The following is a 27229-nucleotide window of genomic DNA, read 5'->3' as shown; positions in this document are numbered from 1 at the left end:
GTATTAAAACCTCTAAGAGTTTAGCTGTTTAATCTAGAGCCCAGTAGTAATTCTTAGTAGTAGAAAAATACAAAAGAGCAAACAGCTAATAAAACTGTAGGTTTAGATAATCTATGTTATTTTAGATACAGCATAGGAGCAGGAAAAGCCTATTTTTTCTACTGAATTATAAAATAATCATTTTGGTTTTAGTTTCAAGGTAAAATTCTCCCAAAAGACAAAAAATACTTAAGAACTTTATATATAGTCTCTAGAATCATTTCATATATATGTACATATATATAATCTAAATGCAAAATATAAATACATATATTTTTAAGAGGTAATCTAAGTGTTCTATAGTTTACCTGATTTTTATCGACAAGTGCCGATTTCAAAGCTTTATTTTTCCTCATAGTATAACTGGCAGATATGAGAATAAAGCTTAAGTTAAGTAAACATCCCTTAGGTATGTTCTGATGAGCTAAAATTCTTTAAACCATTACTCTTCACTGCAACAGAGGCAGTTCTTCTCTATAACTAGTGTCGTAAAGCTGAGGGTTTTTTTTGTTAGATCTTACCTTCAGTTGAATGAATTATACACGATTAATATTTAGTTTCTAGAGAAAAGCTAATTTGAAGAGAGAGAAACCTGTCCTTTAGATAACAAAACCTTTGTATATAATAGAGGCTCCTGAAAAGGACACCGAGGGCAAACTGATCTTAATCTTTAATAGGAGCATTCTTGAAATTCTAAAGTGACATTGAGAATCTCCAACCACTTTTCAAAATTTTTCTTCCAAATTTCAAATGGAAGGAAATTCTTTTGACATAGTGCTATTTTTTTCTTCTTTTAAAGAGATGTTCATTCTTAAGTATTACTTACCAATTCCCTACCTTATTTCAAAGGAAATAAGGAGTATTAAATTTTGAAGAAATAACTCAGCACATAATTTGAGAATGCTAAGAATTTCCCATTTAGGAAAAACAATGTTTTTTTAAATTTATTCATTTGAGACAGAGAGAGAGAGAGAGAGTAGGGGAGAGAGGAAGAGGGAGAGGGAGAAGCAGACTTCCCACTGAGCAGGGAGCCCAACGCGGGGCTCGATCCCAAGACCCGGAGATCATGACCTGAGCCGAAGGCAGACACTTAACCACCCGAGCCACACAGGCACCCCAGGGAAAACAAATATTTTAAAACTATGATGAAACCTGTGTAAAACTGATCTTCAACCCAGCCAGAAAGTGCATTACTCAAAACCACTTACCTTGAGAAAATTCTTAACTCGCTCAGGATCATAGCAGTTGCTTTCTCTGCAGATTCTTTCTACTTCTTTGATCTGCCCAGTCTTACAAGCTGCCTGAATATACTTAAAGTGCACATCTGGGTCCTGACTAAAGTTAACAATGGATCCCAGAAAATAGAAGAGACCTTAAAGAGACAAATAATTGAAATTAAGCATAGGTGCACCTTTGAAAATGATAGAACTGAAAAATATGTAAGCAATTAAAGAAACATGTCAATTATACTTCTAATTTAAAAATAACTGTTATATTGAATAGCCCCAAATAAAAACTGGGTTGCTCAAAAAGCTCAATAAGAATACTAATTAATCCAGTATCAGTTCAATAAATGAATATTCACTTTAATCCCTACAGAACAGACAATTCAATGTTTTCTAGTAGTTAAGAAGTAGTTAGGAGGTAGCTACCTAATACTAAAGCTAATCACACCATGTTCCATATGAGAAATTTTAAATGAAATCATACCATGTTCCATATGAGAAATTTTAAATGAAGTCCCCTAGAGGAGGTTTTCCTATATGTAGTTAATAGGAAAAATACAAAAGTGGTTTGAAAAGAATTTAATGCAATGCCGTTCAAAAGAACTTTCTGTGATGATAAAAATGTTCTATATCTGCACTGTCCGATACGGTAGCCACTAACCATACGCAGCTATTAAGCACTTGAACTGTGGCTACAGAACTAAAATTTTAATTGTATTCAATTTTAATTACTTTAAATTTATATAGCTACATGTCACTAGTGGCGACTGTACTTGAATGAACAGAATCAATTTAGTACATAGTTAACAGACAGAAACTGAGAAAATTATTCTTATTCTTTCTGTCTAGAGGACAATAGGACAAAAAAGGGAAAAAAGATGACTGGGGACCAGAAGTTTAGCTAATAAACCTAAGCATCATCCAATAGTGATTACACTGATACTCAGTATAGCAGTGATTCTCACATGGGGTGTTTTTTTCCCCAGGCGACAGACATATGGCAATGCCTGGAGACACTTTTGGTGATCACAACTGTTTTAGCTGCTATTGGCATCTAGAGGTAGAAGCCAGGGATGCTGCTAAATATCCTGCATGCACATGACAACCTGCCCCCAAACCAAATTATCCATAGTGCAAAAAAAACCCAAAACAAAAAAACCCAAATTATCTAAAGTGCAAAGGTAGAGAAAAGCTACTGTACAGTGACAAGTCACAAAATGTCCTTGGCTAGAAACATTTGCCATTTTAAGAGTCAGACAACAGAAGTGTGAAATCTTATTACACCTAATCGTATTTTCATTTTATACAATTATGACAAAGCTACGACATGTTTGTGTCTTAAAATTCTGCCTTTAATTCATCTATAAAATATCCAAGCTGACAGTCTCATTCATTACACATCTCTAGAACCCCACATAAAAGAGTTGACATTTATTAAATAAAACTCAAATTGTGCCATAAAATTAGCTTGTAGAAAGACAGAATTTCCAATAGTACAAGATCATAATACCCCTCTTGGCTCTCTTAATTAAAAAAACTCAGAAACTCTTAATTACCTTCAAAACTCTTGAAAGATTCAAAAAGTTCAATCAGAGATTGAGTTGACAGTTGTTCATGATACTTCGAAGCCACCTGAACACAGATCTGCAGATTCTGACGAATATTGGCAGACAGCATGGCCCTGAGACATTCTAGAGAGTCTTCTACTGATAAGGACCCAAAATAATTCACTAACCACTAGAAGACAAAATAAACAGGTAAATAAATACATAAATGAAATAATATTGAACCTAATGATGGAATGAAATTACTATTATCAGTACTACACACACATTTCAGTATACCAATCAATCATATCGTCATCTGTTAGGTAAGAGACTACAATACCTCAGGGTTAAGAAGATGGGTGTGAACAACCGCACGCTTTATGTCATATAAATCAGTGAAGTGTTCTAATGCACGCTGCAGCAGACCAGCCTTTTCACACAGCTGAGCGATATGAGCCCGGTCATAATGTGTGAACATCTGATTCCCTAGAATAGCATCTGCAACCTATAAAACCACAAATAGGACAGATTTATTTTATATCCCATTTATATCAATAATTCTATATCCAGATTACATACTAAGATTCAATAGTGAATAAAGAAAAAAGTAAAGGCATTACAGTAGCTTCAAATAGCTTAATCTAAGAAGCTCTCAGTAACTACTAGAACAGTGGAAACATGCCTAAAAAGCAGGAAAAACGTACTTGAGGCGCATGCATAAGGTTCATCTCAAGCAACCGTGTCTGTAAAGGACCTTCAGATGGGCGATTATTCTTCAGGGCATCAAGCAAGAATGCTGTACACTGTTGAATTAGATTGTATTCCATAAAGACATCTACAATCTGGAAAAAAAAGGATTTAAAGAGAATTGTTTTAAGATGTTTAAAACTTGCTTTACAATACTGTTGACAATTTGTAAATGAAATTAAATATCAGTTCACATATAAAAAAAACTGCCAGACCTAATCCCAGATTTAAATATCATTTGTACAATATAACTTCATAATTTAAGAATAAATTTTTGTCTTCTACAGTTATTTTTAGTTCTGGTAAAAAAAATATTTTAAGGTACTATATATAATAGAATACAATTAAAACAATAGTTTTAAAATTCTGATGAACTATTTAAAATATACAAAATATGAAGGAGTCTGAATCCCACTTCCTATATGCATCTCTTCCTTCACCCAATGGCAGCAACCATCCTTTTTATTATTCCCTTATTTTTCATGTATATATATCTCTCTAAACAAGATGGTTGTTTTACAGGTTTTAAAACTGTATATAGGTGGTATCTTCCTAGGAGTCCATTCTTCTGCAACTTGGGTTTTGTTTTGTTTTTTTTAATATACTTGAGGTTTATCCATGTAGACAGACACAGCTCTAATTTCTACAAATTGAAAGGTTAACCCATTCTTCTCCAAAGCTGTTTAAACCCAGATGCACCCCATTCACTTTTTAAATCAACTTCTACAGAATACATTTTAATGCCTTTACCTGTGTGATATCAGCAAGAGGTTCTTCATCCTGAACTAACATTTGGGCAAACTGTTGTCCCTGATCTGGACTGATACGCATGACATTTCTCAGCAGAAATATCCAGTCTGGAGTATATCCAACCTACAAATGGACAAAAATTTGCAACTCTACTGCAATGTTTCATTTTTATATCATTTAAAGGATTTTTCTACAATAGAATTTTGCTAATATAGAACTACTGCAAGTACAAATTCAGTTTTAACATGCTCAATTTGACCTTGGTTTATATTGGCAAATAGACACCTTGGTGATAATATATTTGAATGGAAAGCTATGAATTTTTATAACTGACTTACGCATTTTCAATGAATGACTATTTCCAAGTTTCTTCTAAAAGGTAAACAGGCCTCTGACGTCTTAAATTCTGAGAAGCCAAGCAAGAGCGTCTCCATTTTTTTTTTTTTTTTTTTTTAAAGAAATCTCTCTACCTAATGTGGGGCTCAAACTTGACTCCAAGATTAAGAGTCTCATGTCTAGGGGCGCCTGGGTGGCTCAGTTGTTAAGTGTCTGCCTTCGGCTCAGGTCATGGTCCCAGAGTCCTGGATCGAGCCCCGCACTGGGCTCCCTGCTCAGTGGGAAGCCTGCTTCTCCCTCTCCCACTCCCCCTGCTTGTGTTCCCTCTCTCACTGTCTCTCTCTGTCAAATAAATAAGTAAAATCTTTAAATAAATAAGAGTCTCATGTCTACTAAATGAGTCAGCCAGGTGCTCCCCCATGTCATTTCTGAATAAGTGTTAATTCTATATGTGAGAGCTAAAATAGGGTTTTTATACTTTTTCAAGTAAATCAAAATTTTAAAAAATTCACTATTAAACTTACTGACCATTCCTATAGGTGAATATCTCAATGTTTTAATGAATGTATACTGAGAACCTGTTTCACTGAACTCACTTTTTTAGCATATAAAACAATCTTCTGGACTTGACCTGTTTCTGCAAAGCACTGAATGACTTTATTTGGGACATTAGCCCGCAGGTACACACTAAGTGCCAATGTAGGGTCCACAGATTTCACAAGGTCACCCAGTTCTTCTGAACATTCCAGCTGTCCAAGGGAAAAAGAGATTGTTTAGTAATCATTGAGTTTTATAAATGAGCAGTTGATATTACTTCCACTATAAATAATAACTAATATGACGGGCACTTACTCAACTGTCCCAGAATATATTATAAATATGCAAGGGTTGTGGTTCATAAAGACTCTTGATCTTGTATTCACAGCATTTTCTCAGAATTCTCCACACATCCTACTTAAGGATAAAAAGCCCACCAATATCATATTGTATCTATATCACAGATACAACCAACTACTTTGTTAGGAAAGGAGGTACTTAAAAAGCAGAATCCTGAAATTCTATCGATCTATTATGAATATTCAGATCATCAGATCCACATGGCCCCAATTCTTCAAAAAGAATTCAATTTTTAATGTAATGTTATCAAGTGAAAATTTATTATTTAAGGAGCCAGATGAGGCTTACCCTAAGGACCCTTCTTAAAATTAAGGTATAATTTGTCTAAAGGATCTAAGCTCCATTATCATTTTGACTTTTAGATCTAAGGTCACAGAGCAGAACATACTAATTTTCTAAGGTCAGAGATAAAAACTTTAGAATTTTTAGGCGGTATACAAGCAGATACCCTCCTTTGCACTATTCAACCTGAGTTAGTCAGCTGCCCAAACTAGAAAACAGCTTCCCTAAGAGTTTTGATTTACATACTAGAGTTGACTTTCTACTTTTAATGGTTGTCAGAAAATAGCATTTATTAACTGAGAGGTTAAAAGTTCTACCAGAGTCTATATCTCTTAACTGAACATGCTAACTAGTATAGAGTTGACTAGTGTCCCTTTTACCATAAATAAATCCCATATGAACATTCACAAAAAAAGGTAATGATATCCAAAAAGCTTTCACACAGCTATACAGGTCAACTCAGTTACTTTGGCTGTTCCCAACCTCCCTTAACTTAAACAACTTAAACTCAAATACTCGCTAGTGTGGCTAGTAACTATTCTTCAGCAGAGACTCCTGTCCAAGCATCCCAACTCTGAAGCACTATTCTCCAGTATCCTATAAGACTGCCAGAAGCTGGGTCAAGAAACAAGCACTTAGAATTAGTAATGTAAAAATATTATCAATATACACTAAAGCTGAAAGGTATAATACTACTAAAAGTTATTCACTGCTCAGAGTATTTTAAACAGTACCACCTCCGTTCTTGACAGTGGCATATGCTAGGGTAATTCAATATTACTACTTTGTCAAAAAAGGCTTTTTATGGTGGTATGAAAGGAATAATGCCACCAAGGAACTGTTTAAACTTGTTAGTTGCCTTACAAATAAGCAAAATTTTCCATAATGTGCTCTAAGAAACACAGTACTATTAGCTGCTCTGTATAAAAAGCATAGGGAAACCCTACAGTAAAGTTTAGGTTAAGGTTAAGAACAGATTTTAAAGACGCACATTAAAAAAATTTCAAGAAACTAGTTAAATATTTTTCCATGTAATGACAATTAACATTCTGTGAAATCACTTTGGGAATCCCTATCACTGCTAATTAGACAGCCCTGATGTCTTGTATCGTATCAGTGATCCCACATTTTATGTTTCCCTTGCACATCCTAACACTTGTTACTAGTAGCAAATACAATTTTGATAATACTTGGGAATTTCTAAAAGATGTGGTATCAAGTGTGGGATGTGAGATACAAGAATATACCCTATGTCCAAATGAGTGTTACACATGTTGACAAATATGAATGTATACTGAAGTAAGTGTCTCACACCAAACTTTTCCTAAAGCAAAAGGCTAGCAATTTGCTTCCATGTTAGTAGTTTTAAGCACCAAGCAAGAATCCTGGATTCCATTCAAAAAACTGAACAAAGATACCCTATCTCAACAGGCCATAAAAAATAAATACATTTTCAAAAGGCAGTAAGTTACTGCATCTCATACAGTATCTGTCCTTGTTCTATTCCTACAAGCAGTAAATAATGGACATTTTGGTGCAGCCTAGATGTTTCTAACTTGCTACCACGGTATTTAAATACAATCAAAGCAAAAGTATGTTAACATAAGTCAATATACCTTATCTTCTTTTAACCATTTCTCCAAAAGCTGTTTCCGCCCTTGCTGAAGTACAGGCCTACACAGTTCTAAGGATTCATATTTGTTTAGCTGACCCTGGTCCAAAAGGATTCCAAAGTACTGAAGTAGAGGAGAAGTTTGACCTGGCTGGGCTGGGACACTCTGGAAACGACGGATAGTGTCTGGAGTACGAAGGATTCCCTTTAAGAAAAGGAAATGTGAAAGATTCTTTTTAAAGGTGATCCAACATCACACTAATAACTCCAAGGATCTCTTGGGTCAATCTTAAAAGCATGATTTCATCTACCAATATAACAAATTTCAAATCTTGCATACACTAACTAGCAAAGATTCAATCAATGTTATACATCTGGTTCAAGGTTATGAGATTATTCAGAATCAGAAATATACCAATCCAATTACAATGCCAGTGTGTAAGAGAACAGCATAATCGTAAAGTAATTATGGCTAGCTTTTGTTCCAGGTTCACATTAAGTGCAAACTTCAAAATAACTGATCAGGGTGTAGGGTGTTAATTCAGTCCAATATAATATTAAGGTGATGAGAATGAATTCTGCTAAATTTCAGACAAATCTTCTTACCATAAACTAAACAGAATCTATTCAATTTTCAAGTTTAGAAATAAAATCAGTAGCTATCATTGATGAGGGTAACAGTGTTGTAACTAAGTAACTGAACATTATTACATCTATATAAATCATAACTTGCTAGATCTACATAATCTTCTGACACTGAGTTTTAAAAAGCTAACCAAGTCTAGAGGCACTGTCAAGTAACTTATACTACAGGAAAATGCAACCTAAAAAGGGTTAGTTTCTCTGTGAAGAGCTGGTTCCACTTCTAACATTATTAGAAATAGAACATATTAACATTAATCCAATCATGCCAACTTCATTTCCATAACTATTTACCTTTGGTGCATTAGCAGCTACCTTTGCTGCCTCTGAGTAATTTCCCTGGGCAAAAAGAGCATTAAATTTCCGGGCAAAGAGTTCTTCAGCACCAGCTAAGTTGTTACGTACAGCCATTCTCAGAGCCAAATCAGGATTTTGTAGGACATTGGTGATATAAGGAATTATGTTTTCTTCTTCCACACATACTGACAGAACCTGCAATTTAAAGATTAATGAATAGCTGCAATGTATTCATTTGGATATCAATGATACCAAATTTGTTTAGAGCTGTTTACTACTGAATCATAAAGGTAATGAAATTGTGACAATTACATTCTTGTTGCTGTAAAAAAATTTTTAAAAATTTAGGGGCACCTGGGTGGCTCAGTCGGTTAAGCATCTGACTCTTGATTTTGGCTCAGGTCATGATCTCAGGGTCGTGGGATCGAGCCCCGCATCGGACTCCGTGCTGATGTGTGGACCCTGCTTTGAGAGTCTTTCTCTCTCTCTCTCCCTCCACCCCCACTCCTGCACACACATGCTCGCTCGCTCTCAGAAGGAAAAAAAAAAAAAAAAACACCCCAGGAGAGAGAAGACTAAAGATTGCTAAGCCATTTTGGGATTCTTAAAATATGGCCATATTTATAATATACCACCTAGTTCATACTATCTTCATACTGTCCAAACTAATTGCTTTGCTATCATCCATTCATTCTTATCATGGTTAATATCAAAGATTAAGGCTCTCCCATTTAGTTGAGCTCTGAAAGGCGGCTCTCCATATGGTTTATTGATTCTTAGGAGATAGTCTGGACAATCTACAGGACTATGAAAAAGCTCTGCAATCTAAATGAAATCTAGGGCTCACCTGGAAGAAGTTTAAGGTATACTCCTTTTAATTCTAGGATTTTTTTTTTTTTTTAACAGCATTTCAGTAATTTTAATTCCATTTACACTCCTAGAGGCCAGATTATATACTTAATGAGGGGAGGGATCACTGAATCCTCATGCACCTAAAATACTGCAATGTATGCAGTAGGCACTTAATAAATGTAACCACCAGTAAAGAAAACTTTCTAACTGCTTTTTATTTGGAGAACAGTTACTCACCCTTTCTCCTCCTAAAAAAAAAAAAAATCACTGTCACAGAATGATGCCCTACTTGCCTAACATCTAAACTACTATCAATGGACATGAGAAAGGGAGCCGTCACTTCACTATCTACATATCCATTCCTCTCCCCAGCACCAGAGCTGGTTATACACCTCAGCTTACAAACTACTTATACTATCCCAACAGCACTTCTCATATAATTTCTCATCTGTTTCTCGGTCACTATTCCACTAAGGACAGGGACATATCTTTCCTTAGTTGCATTATTAGCACCAGTGTTTTTGCCTGAAATAAATGCTTGATATATGTTAAGTAAATGAAAACGGGAAATTTCTGTCCCAGTACTAACAAGAATCAATACAATCTGAGAACTCAATAATCAAAGAGACAGGTAACAGTGTACCCTGCCTATTCTATTTTTCCTTTTGAGAAAAATGAAGAAATTTTAACTTCCAGATGCTTTAACTTTTACAGGCCAGACCCCCTCCTGCATCCCCAAAGCTTAGGCTATCCTGTATCTGCCTCATGTCATTTTACTACAAATTAAGACATTAAAAGGAAGAAAGTAATTACTTGTTCTTTACAGTCATTTAAAGCATTCCAGACCCTCACCCTTAATTTAGTGCTTAGTTCCCAGGAAAAATAAGGAAGATGAACAAATCCAGTTCCAATTACACTGCCTGAAGCTTCCTAATGATTGCTACACCTTCGTCTTCCCCAAACACCAAATCCACAGATTCATCTTTATCCTATTTTAGACTGTTCTAGCAGATTTCTAGCAACCAGTACTTAGTATCTATAAGGGACAGAGAAGGTTCCTCTACCTCTGAAGTATTCACTCAGTTCTACCAAGTTCACAATTTAAGCTAGATATTGGCAATAATGTTCTCTTGATAGCTTTTGATTTTTAAACCAATAGAAACCACAAACTCATTCCTTCAGGGCATATGTCCAGCTGCAATTGACTTTGATCAAAGACCAAAGGAAATGCCTTGAGGCCTAAGGTCACTATAAACACCCATCTCCCTACTCAAAGCAACTGGCACAGAAAATTTGTTGGGAAGGAGAATAATCAATAAATTCAGAATCAGAGTTATGAACTGCAAATATATATGGTGGAATTTTCCCAGATACTGTATTACCTTAAAAATATCAGCACAGTAGCAGAAATGAGGAAGTCTTTAACAACTTCATAATTAAATTATCACTAACCTAGTTCACCAAAAGGCCAATTCATTCCTGATTTTTCCAAGAGAGACCCATACAACTGAAAGCTACTGAGTTTTTAAAGTTGTTTTAGTGCCAAGACACTGACTGGTATAGAAATACAATTAAAAGGAAAAGCCCCTTTCCTAATGAAGAATAGTGACTAAAGCAGTTAAACAAGCAATTGTAATTCATTGTGATAGACGTAAATGAGGAGGGCTACCTATATTCTAAGGGCATAAAGCAGAAGCACCTAACCAGGTGTGGAGATGAGATAGGGAATGGATAGATAGGGAAAGACCCTTTCTCTATATTATTTGCCTTTTAACACACATACCATTTTCCAGAAATTAACAGAACAAAGGGGGAAAAAAAAACCCTATCTACTTCCTTTGCTTACTATCTGGGAAAAACACTAATTTGAAGAAAAACTAGCAAAAGGTAAGACCAATAACAGTATTGCTTGAAATTTTAAACCATTTTTTAGAAAATAAAATAACCTCCTGGTGGAATATTTCTGATCATGCTAAAATACTAAGAAAACAGAAAAAGGATCACTTCTGACAATTTCAGAATAGCTAATATTTTCCCTATCTAATTGGATAACTTTCCAGGTACCCCGCAATAGCTATCGTAAAATATCACTTTCCAACATTAAATATTTAATAATAATTAAAGTGTTAGGAAAAGAGATGTAGAAAGAATTCTTTCTCCAGTAGTTGATTAACTGTCTTAGCAAGAAAAAAAAAAAAAAAGCATACTACCTGTCAAATGTGACCCTAAGTTTCTTTGCACGTAGTCTTTTTTTTTTTTTTTAAGATTTATTTATTTATTTGAGAGGGGGAAAGGGGTGGAGGAACAGACTCTTCAAGGAGACCCCCTGCTGAGTGCAGAGCCCTACTTGATCCCTGTATCCCACAACACATGAGATGGACTTGAGCTGAAATCATGAGGGGGACACTTAACAGACTGAGCCACGTAGGCACCCCAAGAGTCATTTCTTTTGACAATGAAGACAGATAAACACAATCCTAAGTGGCTATATGTCAAACAGCTTCTTCTCTGAGTCAGGATCAAAGAGAGACTTTTTATCATATGCTTCTGTATTTTTATGTATATATTATTTCTGACAACCAAACCATTTCCTTTTTGGGAAGAAAAAGAAAAGTTAACAGTAGTGTTATTTCGCTGCTTAATTTGTTTCGAGATTTCCTTACTTGTCCCTTTCTGTTTACTCCAATTATTCCAGCTGTGGCTTCATGAGGTGCAGTAACAAAGATTGTTTCTCCACTGATTCTATTCATGTAGATACAGGTACCAGTCTCAAGATCATAGAGGTGGATATAGCCATACTTAGTAATCAAGAACACTACATCATGCTTTTCACTGATCTGTATAAAGAAAATCAACATTTCCGTAAAATCATGAATCTACAAAGAGAAAATTCAATTCCATTTGAGAGATGCTAAATTCTAGAACTTTGACAAGAGGTTTATATGAAAAATTAATACATATGGTTTCCTCATTTTTATAGCCATTTACTATCCCAAGCTCTTACAGCAAACAAAGAATATGAATAAAATGTATAACAGAGAAAATATAATTTTGAACTTAGGATAACCCAGTTTATGCATTACATGAAAATTAAGAATATTTCCTTACAAATAAATTTCCTTCACTAATAAATTTTACTATTGAATAAAGGGTATTTTTCTAAGCACTACTAAATTATATTGACTGTGAATAGTAGTTTTGGTATTAATTTTGTTATGAGGAGAGATTTTAAAAGTCCATTTGTTTTGCTTAAAATACCTGCATTGCAACAGGAAAGTCATTTTGTGCTTCTGGAGGGAAGAAAACATCCACTGCCTTCTTTGGAAAGGGCTGGTTTCCTGTAGGTGGTGTGCCAACTTCAATGATATGTAACTGTTCAAAAGAAAATAAAATTGATACACATCTCTCTCATCTAGCAGTTGATCATAGCAGCTTTATTTGTAGCCCCAGACTGGAAACAACCCAAATGTTCTAAAATAGGTGAATATTAAACTACAGTACAACTATACCATGGAATACTCCTCAGTAATAATAATAATAAAAAAAAAATTCTTGTGGACATTATGCCAAGTGGAAAAAAAAATGCCAATCTCAAAGGGTCACATGCTATACAGTTCTATTTACATAGCATTCTTGAAGTGACAATATTATACAAATGGAGAGTATTATTGGTAGTTAGGAGTTAGAGACATTGGGGAAGAGGGGAGCAAGTGGGTGTGACTATAAAGGAATAGCTGGGGGGAATCTGTGCTGATAGAACAGTATATATCACGAATCTACTCCTGTTAAATGACATAGAATGAAACAAATGTACCAATGTCAATTTCCAGTTTTTCTACTGTACTACAGCTATGTAAGATGGTATTACTCAAATTGTGGTCCACATCTATCTAGTCACTTAGGGCATTTAAAATATAGGTTATGGGCTTCACTTACTGAGTCAGACTCTCTAGATATAAGGCAAACAAATGTCATTGTAGCAAAATTGAAAAATATCAAATTAAGGCCTTTGGTAAAGACAAGCAAAATAAAGTGTCACTATAAACAGCTGATATAAAAAAGTCGTTAAAGAACATTATTCATTTTAGACAAGGATCATAAGAAAACATTATTTATTTTAGATAAGTATCACTAGAAACAGAATTTAAACAAAGTCACCTCAAATCTGAATATTAAAAACCAATTAACAATGAAGGGAGAAAACTATTTTGAAATTAGAGGACTAACTAAATTAGTAGAGAGACAAAGACAAGTTAATAATAATTTCTGAAGCCAAAACTTACCTTCCCTCCAGCTTGACCCCGTACTGCAAAACAAAATAACGTTGATTCTTCTGCGTTTCCTTCCATCTTAAACTGCGCGAAACTAGCCGCATGTCCTTCAATGGGCTGAGACACTTTCCTATCTACAGAATACAACTGCATGGCTCCCACCACACGATTTTGCTACAAAGGATCAAAGAGAACAAAGTTTGGGGACCCAATGAATCTATAACTCCCAGATTCATCAACCAGTAAAATAATTAAAATGCTTTATATCACCTTTAGCAGGATCTGTAATTCTTTGTAAATTTAGTCGCTCAATGTAGATTTGATACCTCTTAATTTAAAATTTGGCTCCAACATTATCTTATTAAAGCTTAACATGAATATTTAAAATGTGCCTCAAAAAAAACCACCTTTTTACATTATCTTGAAAAAAAAAAAATCAATTGGTAAGAGTATTCTGAAAATGTGCATCAGTATAAAGCCATTAAGCTAGTAACCTTTATTTCTTAAAAAAGACTTTCAAAATAAGTCTGATTCGGGGCGCCTGGGTGGCTCCATTGTTAAGCGTCTGCCTTCAGTTCAGGTCATGATCCCAGGGTCCTGGGAGGGAGCCCCGCATCAGGCTCCCTGCTCGGTGGGAGGCCTGCTTCTCCCTCTCCCTCTCCCCCTGCTTGTGTTCCCTCTCTCGATGTCTCTGTCAAATAAATAAATAAAATCTTTAAAAAAAAAAAAATAAGTCTGATTCACCAGGATTAAACAGAGAAGACATAATTTCAAAATAAACTGCATTCTCTATACCTTTTATTAAACATATAGAAAAATGTTACCTGTGCAGATATGCCAGTCAGAAGTAACCACTTTTGCTTTGCATCTGTACGATAATTGATAATCTGGCACCCTGCAAGGCTAGAATGGCGATCAAACATTTTCACTGGCTGAGACTCTCCTTCCATACTCCAATGATAAACTGCATTATCCGTAACAAGAGCAACCGTATTCAAAGAGATCCATTTCCAGAAGGTGACATCATCAGTCATGGTATGGGCCTTCATTTTACTTTTCATTTCAATGTTAAATATCTGAAGAGTTTTCCCAGCTAAAAACAAAATTAAGAATTATGAATCATTAGGAAAGCAAAGTTCAGGATAAATTATTATCAAGCTAGACTATCTCTGTAACAAGATCTGTAACTTCAAAACAAAATGGTTCTATCAGGAGACTAATAACCAACTACAGAAGTCACACTGATAGGGCAGCAACCTTTAAAGAGATAGCTGAGACTAAGCCAACAATCTATATCTACAGCTGAAGCAAAACTATATTACCTCTACTAAAGACATTTTAAATAGTATGACTTCTATAGAATTCTAAATCCCAACTGAAAATGAGTCTGAAGACTTAACAGTGATGGAAAACAAGGTTGTAGCCTTCATGCTGATAATTAAGAATGCTTATGCATAAACTAAGTTAGTTGTAGGTACACAGAACAAAGCAAATCTGATACAAACACATGGGGAAAATGTCTACTTTTTAAAAGGCAGTCATCCCCCATCCAACCAAGTCTTGTGGAAACTGCCTTTTTGGAGGAGGGTCTATTTCAACTCTGCCTTGTACCAAGCACATAAGAGAAGTGCATGCTACATCCCAATGGTTTAAGATACAAAGGGAAAGGCAGAGGTGCTGGAAAAAAAAGGAGACAAAGGACAGTTTGAGATGCTGTTAATATGCTGGAGATACGAACAAAGCTCAAGCTTCATCCAATTAAGACAACAAACAGTAAAAGAAGGATGAAATTTGCCTTGAGTGTTAAGAGTTCACGAAGTCAGATGCAAAGGCTTGTACTTGTAATTTGAAATCCATCAGAATGAAAAGTGATTTGGTCTAAATTAACAGAGGTCAAAGCCCAAAGCAATCTCGAAGCTAGCTAATCCACATTAGTCCTTACAGACTAAAGAAAACTCCATTCCTGAGCCACCAAGAATCTGGCTCTTGGAAAACAAAAACTGTGAGAGTGTGTGGGGGGGGGGGGCGGAGGGGCGGGAGGGGTGGTTGGCAGAATGGGACACAAAACATACATCTTTGTACCATGACCCTTCTTACCACATGTATAAAAACTTCTTCCCTAAAACAAAGAATGCTCTTCCCATCCCACACAATATGTAAACCACAACCAGACTTGAACAATTGTTAGAGTTACAGTCCTGTTTATAAAAAGAATCGAAGGGTTTAAAATTGGCTTCAGAGGGAAGCAGTATTTGGGAATGACTTACTTCCCTTTGCTGCCTTTCCCAGACCCTAGTTAACAAACTTTTACTTACTTCTACACAAAAGGGATTGGAGTATATGTATGTAGGGTGATTTGGGCAGGAGGGCAAGATGACAGCTTAACTCCGTAATACAGACATATAGGCACAAATCTATAATGCTATTACAATATTCTGAAAATCTTTGCAATTTATTCTTTTTATATAACAGGACAATAACTAATACAATCTAATTTAAGATAACTCACCATCTGCACACATAAGAAAGCATTAAGAAATGTGATAAGATAACAATAACATTAAAAATAGAAAAGAATTATGAGAAAATTAAAACGATGGCCTTTTAATAGAGAAGTGTGAGAGCTGCTAAGCAGTTGAATCTAAATTCTTTAAGGAGGCTGAAGGAAGCTTAATACCTTAAAGTATAATACATGTATTGTTTAACAGAAGCAAGAAGCTTGCTACCATAAAACATGTGGTCCTAGGTAAAAGTTGGACCATCTTTCCTTAAGATGAGATCAACAACTCCTATCTTGGATATGTAATGGTGACATAGTTATCCGACTATGCTTGCCTCCAACCCTGCATTTAATCTCCAACCAGTATCACTACTAAATACAAAGTTTAAATTATGTGAAGAAAAATCTGTTTAAAAACCTCAGCACCTGATGTATGGTGACTAACATAATAAAATTTTAAAAAATAATAAAAATTAAAAAATAAAAATAAAAACCTCAGCACCTTTAACAACTCACCCACAAATTTATCAAGAAATTACTAGGAACCTGAACTCCTCCTACTACTACGAAGAAGAAAAACAAAGCAAAATACAGACAATTAAATGCCTTTTTTAGAGTCAGCCAGCTTGTCACCTTAGTCCTCTCACAAACTTCTGTTTTAAAGGATCAGTTACATTCTCACTCTATAGTTCAAAGGAAAAAAATTAATATAGTCTCCAGACAGTATGAGTTTCTTTGAACTGAGATTGATAGGTTGTACGGTTCCCTACTGTGAGAACCAAAAAGTTAGTGTGAATAAACTCTAACACCCTTGATCCCAAAGCTTTAATATCCACCTACATATATACACACTTGTAACAATCAGTGTAAATTTAAGACTTTTTTTTTTCTAAAGTAGGCTCCACATGCAACGTGGTGGGGCTTGAACTCATGAATCCTGAGATCAAGAGTTGTATGTTCTACCCACTGAGCCAGCCAGTCACCCGATTCAAGACATTTTTAGAACTTGATAATCTAAATGAAACACACACCTGAAGTATAAAAAAGGCACAGCATAAATGGTAAGTTTATCTTCATAACAAAATTCTGCAATGTTTAAGTACTAATATTACAGTATATTTTATTCCAGAATATGAATCACTAATTTCTTGTCTTCTGTATATGGAGTTATATTTTTAGCACAGTCTTGTCACACAGCAGATATAAAATTTAAATTCAATCTAAAACTTAAAATTTTTCTAAATAGTCTATGCTGAGGAGAAAGGAAGACATTTCACAGATATATGCCAAGTCGTGAAAGCAGTTAAAATCAAATTTAGTAATAACTTTAACTTTGCAGATTTAACCAAATTTAATCTACATGCTAAAAAAGGTAAATCCTAATTACTATATTTGAATAAATTATACAAAGGGGGGAAAAAAGGAAAGAAATCCCCACAATCTTTTATACCTTTCAATGCAATTACTTTGCTAGCTGGATTCATGATGGCGCTGTCTGCTGAAATTGGTCTTCGAATTGGATTACTTGGGTCATTCATATCAATGATTACCACCTGGGCCTGCTCTCCTACTTTCTCTCTAATGCAGATGAATTTGTCTGACTCCATAGTTAGGGTACTGAAGCCAATGTTTGCTGGGTTTATACCCAGGTTCTGGAGCTGGGGGAAAAAACAAAAACATAGTAAGTCACGTTACAAAGTGAATCAGAAAGACTTGACATTCATGTATTGTTATCATTACAAATCCTCATTTAACCATTAATGCTTTAAGGTCAACAGTGACAACTCCATCACATTCATTCAAATGAGGCAATTGATAGCCAAATGATGGACCTTCTGTTCTTCCAACAAATATGGCATTCAATTATTTTGTTATAACCCTGTAGTTTTAACTAGAGATGTGTAACTCTGGGGTTAAAACTAGGAGGCAGAACAAGTACATAAAAGGGGAAAGGACTGAGCTACACCTAAAAGCTAGTGAGTTATTAATATTGAGTGACTAAATGTAGTATTACAGATTAAGTCCCACTAAAAAGTTACCAGCAGGTTTTATTAACCTTGGCCAGACTTTTTTTTTCCTCCAAAGAATAGTAAGTTCACATGGAACAAAATACAAACAAAAATGAAAAAGCACAGGGAGGAAAAAAAACAAAAACACACAAGTCTTCCTTCTGCCCAAGTCGCCCAGATACCAATTTCCCTCCTCCTCAGAGACCACCACTTTCTTATGGACTGGCTGAGCCAAGTTATTTGTATTTTATCTAAATTCTTCTGTCAAATTCTGCTAATAGGACTTAATTATAACCAGGACAGGATCTGAATAAAATACAACATAAGATTAAGAGACTGGGGGCACCTGGGTGGCTCAGTCGTTAAGCATCTGCCTTCGGCTCAGGTCATGATCCTGGGGTGCTGGGATTGAGCCCTGCATCAGGCTCCCTGCTCAGTGGGAAGCCTGCTTCTCCCTCTCCCACTCCCCCTGCTTGTGTTCCCTCTCCCCCTCTCTGTCAAATAAATAAAATCTTTTAAAAAAAGTAAGATTAAGAGACTGCACTTAACTTTCACTTTCCTCTTATACCTCAATGACTGCAAGCACAACCAGTTATAATGTGTAGTTACAGTAACACTGAATACCAGGGCAAGGAGTCAAGCAATTGTTTAACTATTATAGTAAACATGGTACATTACAAACATGGTAATACAATAGAAGATTAACTGGCTTTACAAACTCAAGTACACACTGCAAAGCAAGGCAAGTATACAAGCTATGAGGTAAGTAATTTATAACAAATTTGGTTACAATAAAACTTTATAAATTATTAATTTTCATTTCTTCCTGACTTTAACTTTATAGTAACTTTTAGGTCCAGAACTAATGAAGGACGAGGTCTCCAACCACTTATAAGGGGACTGTGGGTGGGCTTCCAGAGGCCAAGTTGTCCATCTAGTTTCAGAGGTATATACATCTATTTTTCTGAGTGGACGGTTCTCAAACTCTTGTAAATTTAATCCAGTTACCTTTCTAACAGTTTGGAGAAAAAATTCCAAAGGCTCCCAGATCACCTAGAACTCTACGTGTAAAAGCAACACATTATCTTCTTAACTATTCTGTAAAATAAGAATTCTATGTTTCTAAGTCACTACACCAAACATTCACATAAGACAAATTTTGAGGTTCAATTGTCACAGCTTAAGTCCTACAATGTTAAGAAGAGTAAAAATTAATAGTGTTAGTCAAATAGTAACTAATCGAATCCCAAATTATTCCTCAGAGGCAGGTGCAAGACAACCATAAGAAAAGAAAATTATTAGGAAAGACAGCAGAGGAAGAAAAAAAAGAAAATCAAGAAACCTTTGTTTCTTATTCCCGACTAGGTCTCCAAATAAATGCAGTCAAAAAAGCATGCTGTCAACAGCACTGACCTTCAGCCTCAGGGCAGTTTTATTTGCAGAAAAAGCAGATTTGGTTACAAATGGGTTGTATTCTTGCACTCCTTGCAATCTACATAATCTTACATTCTTTTCTCATTCTTAATTTACACATTCTACCAAGAAAGCTATGTATATATATTTTTGATCTTCTCTACCAAGAATGTACTAGTGCTATTCAAAATACTCCATGTGAAATATACATGCTGTATTTAAAAAACAAACAACAGGCAAGTGTCAAGCTCTCACCAATTCCACATGTTTAAACATTTTAAAAAACATACTTAAGTAATGCCCATTTACACTACTACACAGGAAATTGCTCCCTCCTAAAAAGCTTCTCCCAGTTGTTAGGATAAGTGACAGAACTTCAAGTGACGTATTCCTATCAGTTAACAGAAAATTGTATTTGATTTCACTTCTTCAAATAACATCAGTGAGATTTTTTCCTTACTAGTGATACTTTTCAGTGAAAGTGCTCAGAACACTCACCAATTCTTCCCATATTTTCCTACAACATATTCAAAAGGGAAACATCCCAAAACACACAGTAATAGGACAAGACACCATCATTAAAAGCAATTTTGGCTTAGGTACATCCTTAAAATAGATCATATGAAAGGGTTATACTAGGTAAGTATGTCTACTAATATCTGCATATATAAAGACTTTTAAAATGCAACAATGTTTTTAAAAAGGTTTTATTTTCAAAACAGCACAAACTAACCAGAAAAAATTCTTAGTCAATTATAAAAGTCTGATGGTATAGGAACTATCTACCACAGAAGTTGTGCAACAAACCACTAATAAACTCAGAGGACATGTAAGAGTCTCCAAACTTGCAGCTATTTTCAGAGAATACAGAATAATATCCAAATTCTGGCTACATTTTTTATAGTCTCAATTGGCAAAATGTTACCACTGAAGCTGGGGATATTGTTTTGCTATATGCTTGGAAATTCCTAGTAAAATATTCTTTAACTTCAAAAAGTTTCTACTTTTTGATTATAAATTAAAAGAATATGGAGTCAATAAACTTAGGTCCAAGAAAAGGGGTTATTTTTTTTTGAATAGTTATTACATACATATGGCAAAGTATTCAAACAGTACAAAAGGGTATACTATGAAAAGTCACCCACCTATGTTTCCAGTAATACCTCTCTCCCCCCAGCAATTAGAGATGCTTTTCCATCTTAGAGACAGCCTATGTATATGAAAGTATAGATTTCCATCCTCCCTTTAAAAAAAAAAAAACACACTAATAGCACATGCACAAAACCATACAAATTATCAACTGCTCCCTTTTGAAAGAAAACCAACTCGAATGTTGCAATTCATTTGATTTCCACACTACATTTTGGGCCCTAGTCCTACTGTAGGACTTGACACTTAAGCCTAGTTTAGTTTCCAAAAAGTTTAAATAAACAAATTTACTGTTAATCAGCCAACCCAAAACTCTGTGGGAAGTCCTGGAACTGCATGTTAGAAATGACACAAAAATGGGGCGCCTCGGTGGCTCAGTTGATTAAGTGTCTGCCTTCGGCTTGGGTCGTGATCTCAGGGTCCTGGGATTGAGCCCTGCATCAGGCTCCCTGCTCAGTGGGGAGTCTGCTTCTCCCTCTCCCTCTGCCCTCCACTTGTGTTCTCTCTCTCAAATAAATAAAATCTTAAAAAAAATACAAAAATGTTTCTTTTTCTTTCTCCTCCCCTTCTCACCCCAATTTGGATTATCATGCCTGGGGGAAAAAAAAAACTACATTTTTAGTTTTTGTAGTGAGACATAGTATTTCAGATTCCCCATTATCTAGAGAACACAGAAGGTTCTTCATTCAAGTAGACAATTACTATAAAAATATATAACTTTGATTATAAAGTACAAGTACCATCCAAAATTAGTTGGTTCTGTGGATTCTTCATAAGAACAAAATGTCTAAGTTTAATCCCAGTTTTGCCGCATAAATGATCATGGGGAAATCAGTTATCTGTGTATCTGTTTCCTCTTCTGAAACATCTGAGATCCCAGAATTATGAGGATTTAATGTAGAGCACTTAGAACAACGTCTGACGCATAGTAAAGACTCAATAGATACTATTAGAACACACATCAGTATTTAGGCCAGCTCAAATTTAGCTTTTTTTGTATTTGCATTTTACTATCTGCTTAATTCAGCTGTCCTACAGGTTGCTTGAAACCCTGGGTGTGAATATCTTTTCACTACTGATAATAGATTAGTGGTCTCTGGGTGCTTAACTTACTCAGACACTGTGAAATGCCTTTTTTTTTTTTTTTAAATAGAAAATTACACTTAAAAACTTTCAATTCTGTTCTTTAATTTGACTAAGTGAAGTTAGGCAGAGACCAGAATCTCCAAAACCACATAACATTTTCATGCTAAGTAACCCTATTTTAATTCCTATTTTTAGGTGCACCATGGAACATTGCTAAGGCTTTCTAACAAACTTGGCAAATATGCCTCTAACACCTTTGCTGAGGAAGCAAGCTGGGAAAGCTAATGCAAACAGATGGCATAAGGTCAGTATCATCAAAAATTCTCTTTGCCCTAAAGAACTCAAGACTAAAAAAACAGAAGGTAAAATGTAAAGCAAACATAGAATTTCTCTCCTCAACGTGCAGAAAAGCTTAAGGCACCTGGTTCAAAGACACACACAAACCTATACTATACCTTTCCAAAATTAGAGTTTCCCAATCGGCCAACACCACACAATTCCAGGTCAGTTTATCCAACTAAACTTTAAGTTCTTCAAATAAAAGAACTTTCTTAAAGAGTGAAACCCTCTTCCATCTTTGCCCTTCAATATGTCTAATTAATGTTACAGAGGCAAGAATCATCTTACACAGAAAGACAACATTTCTCTTGCTATACTTTTTAGGACAATTATATATATATATATATATATATTTTTTTTTTTTTTAAAGATTTTATTTATTTATTTGAGACAGAGAGAATAAGAGACAGAGAGCATGAGAGGGAGGAGGGTCAGAGGGAGAAGCAGACTCCCTGCCAAGCAGGGAACCCGATGCGGGACTTGATCCCGGGACTCCAGGATCATGACCTGAGCCGAAGGCAGTCGCTTAACCAACTGAGCCACCCAGGCGCCCAGGACAATTATATATTAAAAGAGGTTTATGAAATCAGGAATCAACACTAATATAAATAAAAGACATAAATAACAAAAAATGAAAAGCTGTTCCTTAAAGAAAGCAAACTTAAAAATGGTGAAAGACCAATGGAATTTTTAAAGTCACTCTTTTTGCAAGGATTACAATAATTAATTCAGGGAAGAATCATCAGTGGATACTAAAATTAATGGATGAAATTTCCTCCCTTTGGTAACTGTAGTATGGTTATATAAGACAGATATTTACATAGTCTCACACTATTTCCCAAGATACTTATTACAAAAGGGAAGAGAAGGGTGCCTGGGTGGCTCAGTCAGTTAAAAGCCTGACTTCAGCTCTGGTCATGATCTCAGGGCCCTGGGTCTGAGCCCCATGTTGGGCTCCCTGCCCAGTGAGGAGTCTGTTTCTTCTTCTCCCTCTGCCGCTTCCCCCTGCTTGTGCTGGCAAATAAAATCTTAAAAAAAAAAAAAAAAAGTGAAATGGCATGGTAGCTTGAATTTCTTTAAAATGTTTAAAACAAAAAAAGCAAATATTGCAAAATACCGAAAATCTAAATGACTGGGATATAGCTCTCCCCAGTCTTATATGAAAGCTTGCAAATTTATTTTTTTTAAGTTTTTAAGAAAGATTAAATTCTACTCATAATAAGGTTACAGAAACTGAAAATTAAATTGTCAGGAATAGATTTTTATTAGGCAATTTACCTGTAGGGCAAGAAGGAACGATACAACTTTCAAAAGGTAAAGATAAACCAAAGAGTGATATAATTCAAGTGTAAGAGTTATGCTCTGTAAAGGAGTTGTACACTGGATGTCTGCCCAATCAGAACTAAGAGGTTTGCTGCACTTAATACTATCCAAAATAGTGGCCACTGGTCACATGCAGCTATTCAAGTAAATAAAATTTAATATTCAGTTCCTCAGTCACACTAGTCACAGGTCAAGTACTCAACAGTCACATCTGACTACTGTATTGGAAAGCACAAAATATACAACATTTCCATCATTGCAGTCTAACGAAGAGCATTGTTTTCAGACGTTTTCTTGGGAGTCTAACAAAGAGAAAAAGAAAACTTCCTTAACATTAAACTCCGGCAAAATATGAAAGACAGTTGGTAAAGTTACACAAGAATTTCAAACAAGACAAGGAGAAGCAGGAAAAAGTAGAACTTTCAAGTTTCAGAGTCCAGATAGCTACAGGAGGCTTGGGGGAAAAAAAATCTGCAAAGTTCAATACTAGCAGAAGTGAGAACCCAAGAAAAACTCCTCAATCTGGGTGCCTCTTTCCCCTCGAGAAATCACTAGACTTTCAAATAGGGAAAGCGCAGGGTTATAAAAGACTGAGAATGTGCAGATGTAGTAAGATGCCATCTCTTCAAAGAACTTGAAAAAAGAGAGGTCTGTCTCTATGCTTGGTAAACTACCACTGCCTCAATTTCTCAATATCATGAAGCTTTTGGAGAAAGAGTACACATCTGTATGATGAATCCCTAATTTAAAAAACTGTAAGTGTGAAAGTGTATTAAAATCAAAAAGATATGGTAAAAAAAATTTTTAACTTCAGCAATATTAGATTCAGAAATCTAAGTTAAAGATTCATAAGTTTTTAACGCTTTAAAAGCTTTGTTTTTCCTGTCCTGGTTTTAAAACTATACTTGATTTGATTGTATGTGTGGCAAACAGAAAAGAGGAAGTGTCCATCCTTGCTCGAGGGCGAGCAAAGCATGGCTAAGTGCTACATGAAAGGTTAAAGTGAGTTAGCACATATCAAGCACTTAAAACACTGTGGGGCCACATAAGCACTCTCTGTTTTTTGGATTTCTATCATTTTACAGTTATCTAGCTCAGGGACTATGACATCATGACATATACTATTCCAAAAGAGATTGACTCTGATTTCATGCTACTAACATTACATAGTTAAACCTAGGGTGGGCCAATTTGCTTTGTTCAAAACACGTTACAGGTGCCTGGGTGGCTCAGGTCATGATCTCAGGGTCCTGGGATCGAGCCCCGCATCGGGCTCCCTGCTCCGCGGGAAGCCTGCTTCTCCCTCTCCCACTCCCCCTGCTTGTGTTCCCTCTCTCGCTGTGTCTCTCTCTGTCAAATAAATAAATAAAATCTTTAAAACAAAACACGTTACTAAAGACAGCTTAGGAATACCTCCATATTAACAAGGAATCAGGAACCTAGTAATGGTGAGTCAGCACCTTATTAGAATACATTAGTGATCAACCTATGAAAATATTGTTAAAGGGACCAAATGGACTATGGATATATGTAACCCAAGAGTATACATTTATTTAAAAAGGAAGAAAATGGTAGAAACCAATACAACCAAGTAAAACTATGCTATTTTTCAATGCCCAATTCTTAGACTAAAGAGGAGACTCTGTTAGCCCAGTCTCTGTCTCCGCAATCAATCGTTTGTGCCTACAAACATCTTATAATTAAAGGAATATTAGTCTTGCTTTAAGCCAGCAATTGTCACATTTGATCAAATAGGAACATTCACTGCAAACAGCCTTCTTTACAAGCATACTCAGGGAGATTGCTTCCTATTGAATGAACAGAACTCATTTACCAGCTGTATCAGCTGAAAATCAAAATACCTTAAAACTTGTGTTTATGACAGCATTACTAAGAACTTATGTTTCACAATTAGTGCTTGGCTTTACACTTTCCAGATCCTTCCTCCTTGTTTCATCTGAAGAGTGAGAATAGAAAGGAAGTATGTAGAGCTACTATGTTTCAAATGAGACTATTTTGTAAGTGGTCTATGTATATAGTCGTATTTCAGTTACCTTTTCTGTAAATGAATCTTGTATCTTTTTTTTTTTTTTTTAAAGATTTTATTTATTTATTTGAGAGAGAGAATGAGAGAGAGCAGGGTCAGAGGGAGAAGCAGACTCCCTGCCGAGCAGGGAGCCCGATGCGGGACTCGATCCAGGGACTCCAGGATCATGACCTGAGCCGAAGGCAGTCGCTTAACCAACTGAGCCACCCAGGCGCCCCGAATCTTGTATCTTGATAAAGACTTAATAGGTGTTACCACTACAGAGTTAAGAAGTCAACAATTTGAGAGAGACCTGCTGATACTTGGGATATTACTCAATGCAGTTATTTTGAAGTTAAGTGCCTAAAGATTTGGTTAACTTCCTATCCCAAGTATTTCACTCAGCATAATTTCCTTTAAAAGTCCCTAAACATCCTCTACCTTCACTAGTATCAATCACAGTGACAAAAAATGCTGACAGCAGTCACTTCATCAAGCCCTTGAAACTAGCTATGAAACCAGCAGAATGTCAAATAAAAGCTGCAGTTGCTGTCTTCTACAGGAAATGAAGAAAAATGCTGAGAATGCAGGATTCCTTTAGTTCTTCCATCAACAGGATACTGGCCATCGTTTTGTGTGCTCCACACATTTCAAGCAAATAAAAATGCCTTTAACTCTTGCTGACCCTTTGCTTCTACAGCACATTAGCTTTTGAGGTAATCACTGTCTCTTAGGAGAATTAGACTCTGGTCACTCACTCCAAAATTAAGTACTACATTCAAGAAGGAACCACAGTTGGACTGTAAGACTATTAGCTTTGGCAAATTACCAGGAAACTCAAAGAGCATTTTTTCTCCTTATAGTCAACTACTGACTGGAAGATTAAAAAACTTTAAATTTGACTCATTCTTAAATATTCCAATGATTAGATGAAATGTCACACACTGATTTTGTTCAGGCTGCAGGAGAATATAAGGAAATTTTTATGCCCCAAATCTTGCAAACTCTCCAAAGTTATGGCCTTTTCTGCATAAATGCCATTCAGCTGGCACAAAATAAGTGAACGCTACCAAAGTCATGACTGATTACAGGTGTGTACATATGTGTGTTACGGGTAGGGGTGCGGGCGAAGGGTCATAGTTTGGAATGTCCAAACATTCTTTTCAAAGAACTAGAAATGAGTCTTACTTTGAGGGTTCAAGATTCTAATAAATACTTAGTGCTGACTTAACATAAAAAACTTCAAAGGATGATTTGAATGTCCCTAGGCAGACACCAAAGGCTTGGTTTCCTGGTATAAGTAACTACAACATCTGGTCAGTTTCCTTACTATTAAAACTGTAAAGGTTACAAAGAAACTTCATTCTATGACAAAACTTCCCAAAATGTATTTTTAAGTGGGAGCCCAGTGATTCGGCTCAATCCCATTACTACTGCTACTGTTGCACATATTCATGTCTTTTTCTACCCTATACTGACAGACCTGCTAGGAAATTAGACATTCTGCGGTTATTGCTCATTTTTCTAGTTGGAGCAATCACTTAAAGCATGATCAGCATGTAGGTGCTACAAGTTACAAGACCAGTACCACTTTTTTTACATTTGAGTCACTGAAATATTTCCTTGTGAACCTAAATGCCAAAAATTCCAAGTTCAACAGAGTGAATGAATTAACACTCAGCAAGAAGAGTTACAAGCTTTCTGAAAATCATTTAATATCAACAAATTCAGGGAGTCTGAAACGTTAAAATGACTAAATGACCAGGATTTATTTTCTAATATCTATTGAGGATCTATTATTTGGCAACTTAACATCAATTCAATATTTTATAACCTACTATTTAAGTATAAGTTTTGGGTGAAATTGCCTTTGTTTACTTTGTGTT

At 35.5% G+C, this 27229-nt stretch overlaps 1 protein-coding gene across 2 annotated transcripts in view; it reads right to left on the bottom strand.

The window, feature by feature from the left end:
- The window catches only part of CLTC (clathrin heavy chain), a 59771-nt gene that overhangs the window by 21216 nt on the left and 11326 nt on the right, over positions 1-27229 (bottom strand). For both annotated transcript variants that reach the window (XM_031035608.2, XM_006740315.3), the window contains exons 2-14: positions 17449-17656; positions 14323-14591; positions 13511-13672; positions 12486-12599; positions 11891-12064; positions 8373-8570; positions 7441-7641; positions 5242-5394; positions 4310-4432; positions 3517-3654; positions 3153-3317; positions 2822-3002; positions 1248-1411 (exon numbers count right to left, since the gene is read on the bottom strand). In XM_031035608.2, the coding sequence (XP_030891468.1) occupies positions 1248-1411; positions 2822-3002; positions 3153-3317; positions 3517-3654; positions 4310-4432; positions 5242-5394; positions 7441-7641; positions 8373-8570; positions 11891-12064; positions 12486-12599; positions 13511-13672; positions 14323-14591; positions 17449-17656 (2250 nt within the window). The remainder of the gene's footprint in view (positions 1-1247; positions 1412-2821; positions 3003-3152; positions 3318-3516; positions 3655-4309; positions 4433-5241; positions 5395-7440; positions 7642-8372; positions 8571-11890; positions 12065-12485; positions 12600-13510; positions 13673-14322; positions 14592-17448; positions 17657-27229) is intronic.

This window comes from Leptonychotes weddellii, chromosome 15, assembly GCF_054177405.1.
Source record: "Leptonychotes weddellii isolate Sample4059 chromosome 15, ASM5417740v2, whole genome shotgun sequence".
Lineage (NCBI taxonomy): Eukaryota > Metazoa > Chordata > Mammalia > Carnivora > Phocidae > Leptonychotes > Leptonychotes weddellii.
Note: the sequence above shows the minus strand (reverse complement) of the source record. Positions and strands in the feature narration are given on the sequence as shown.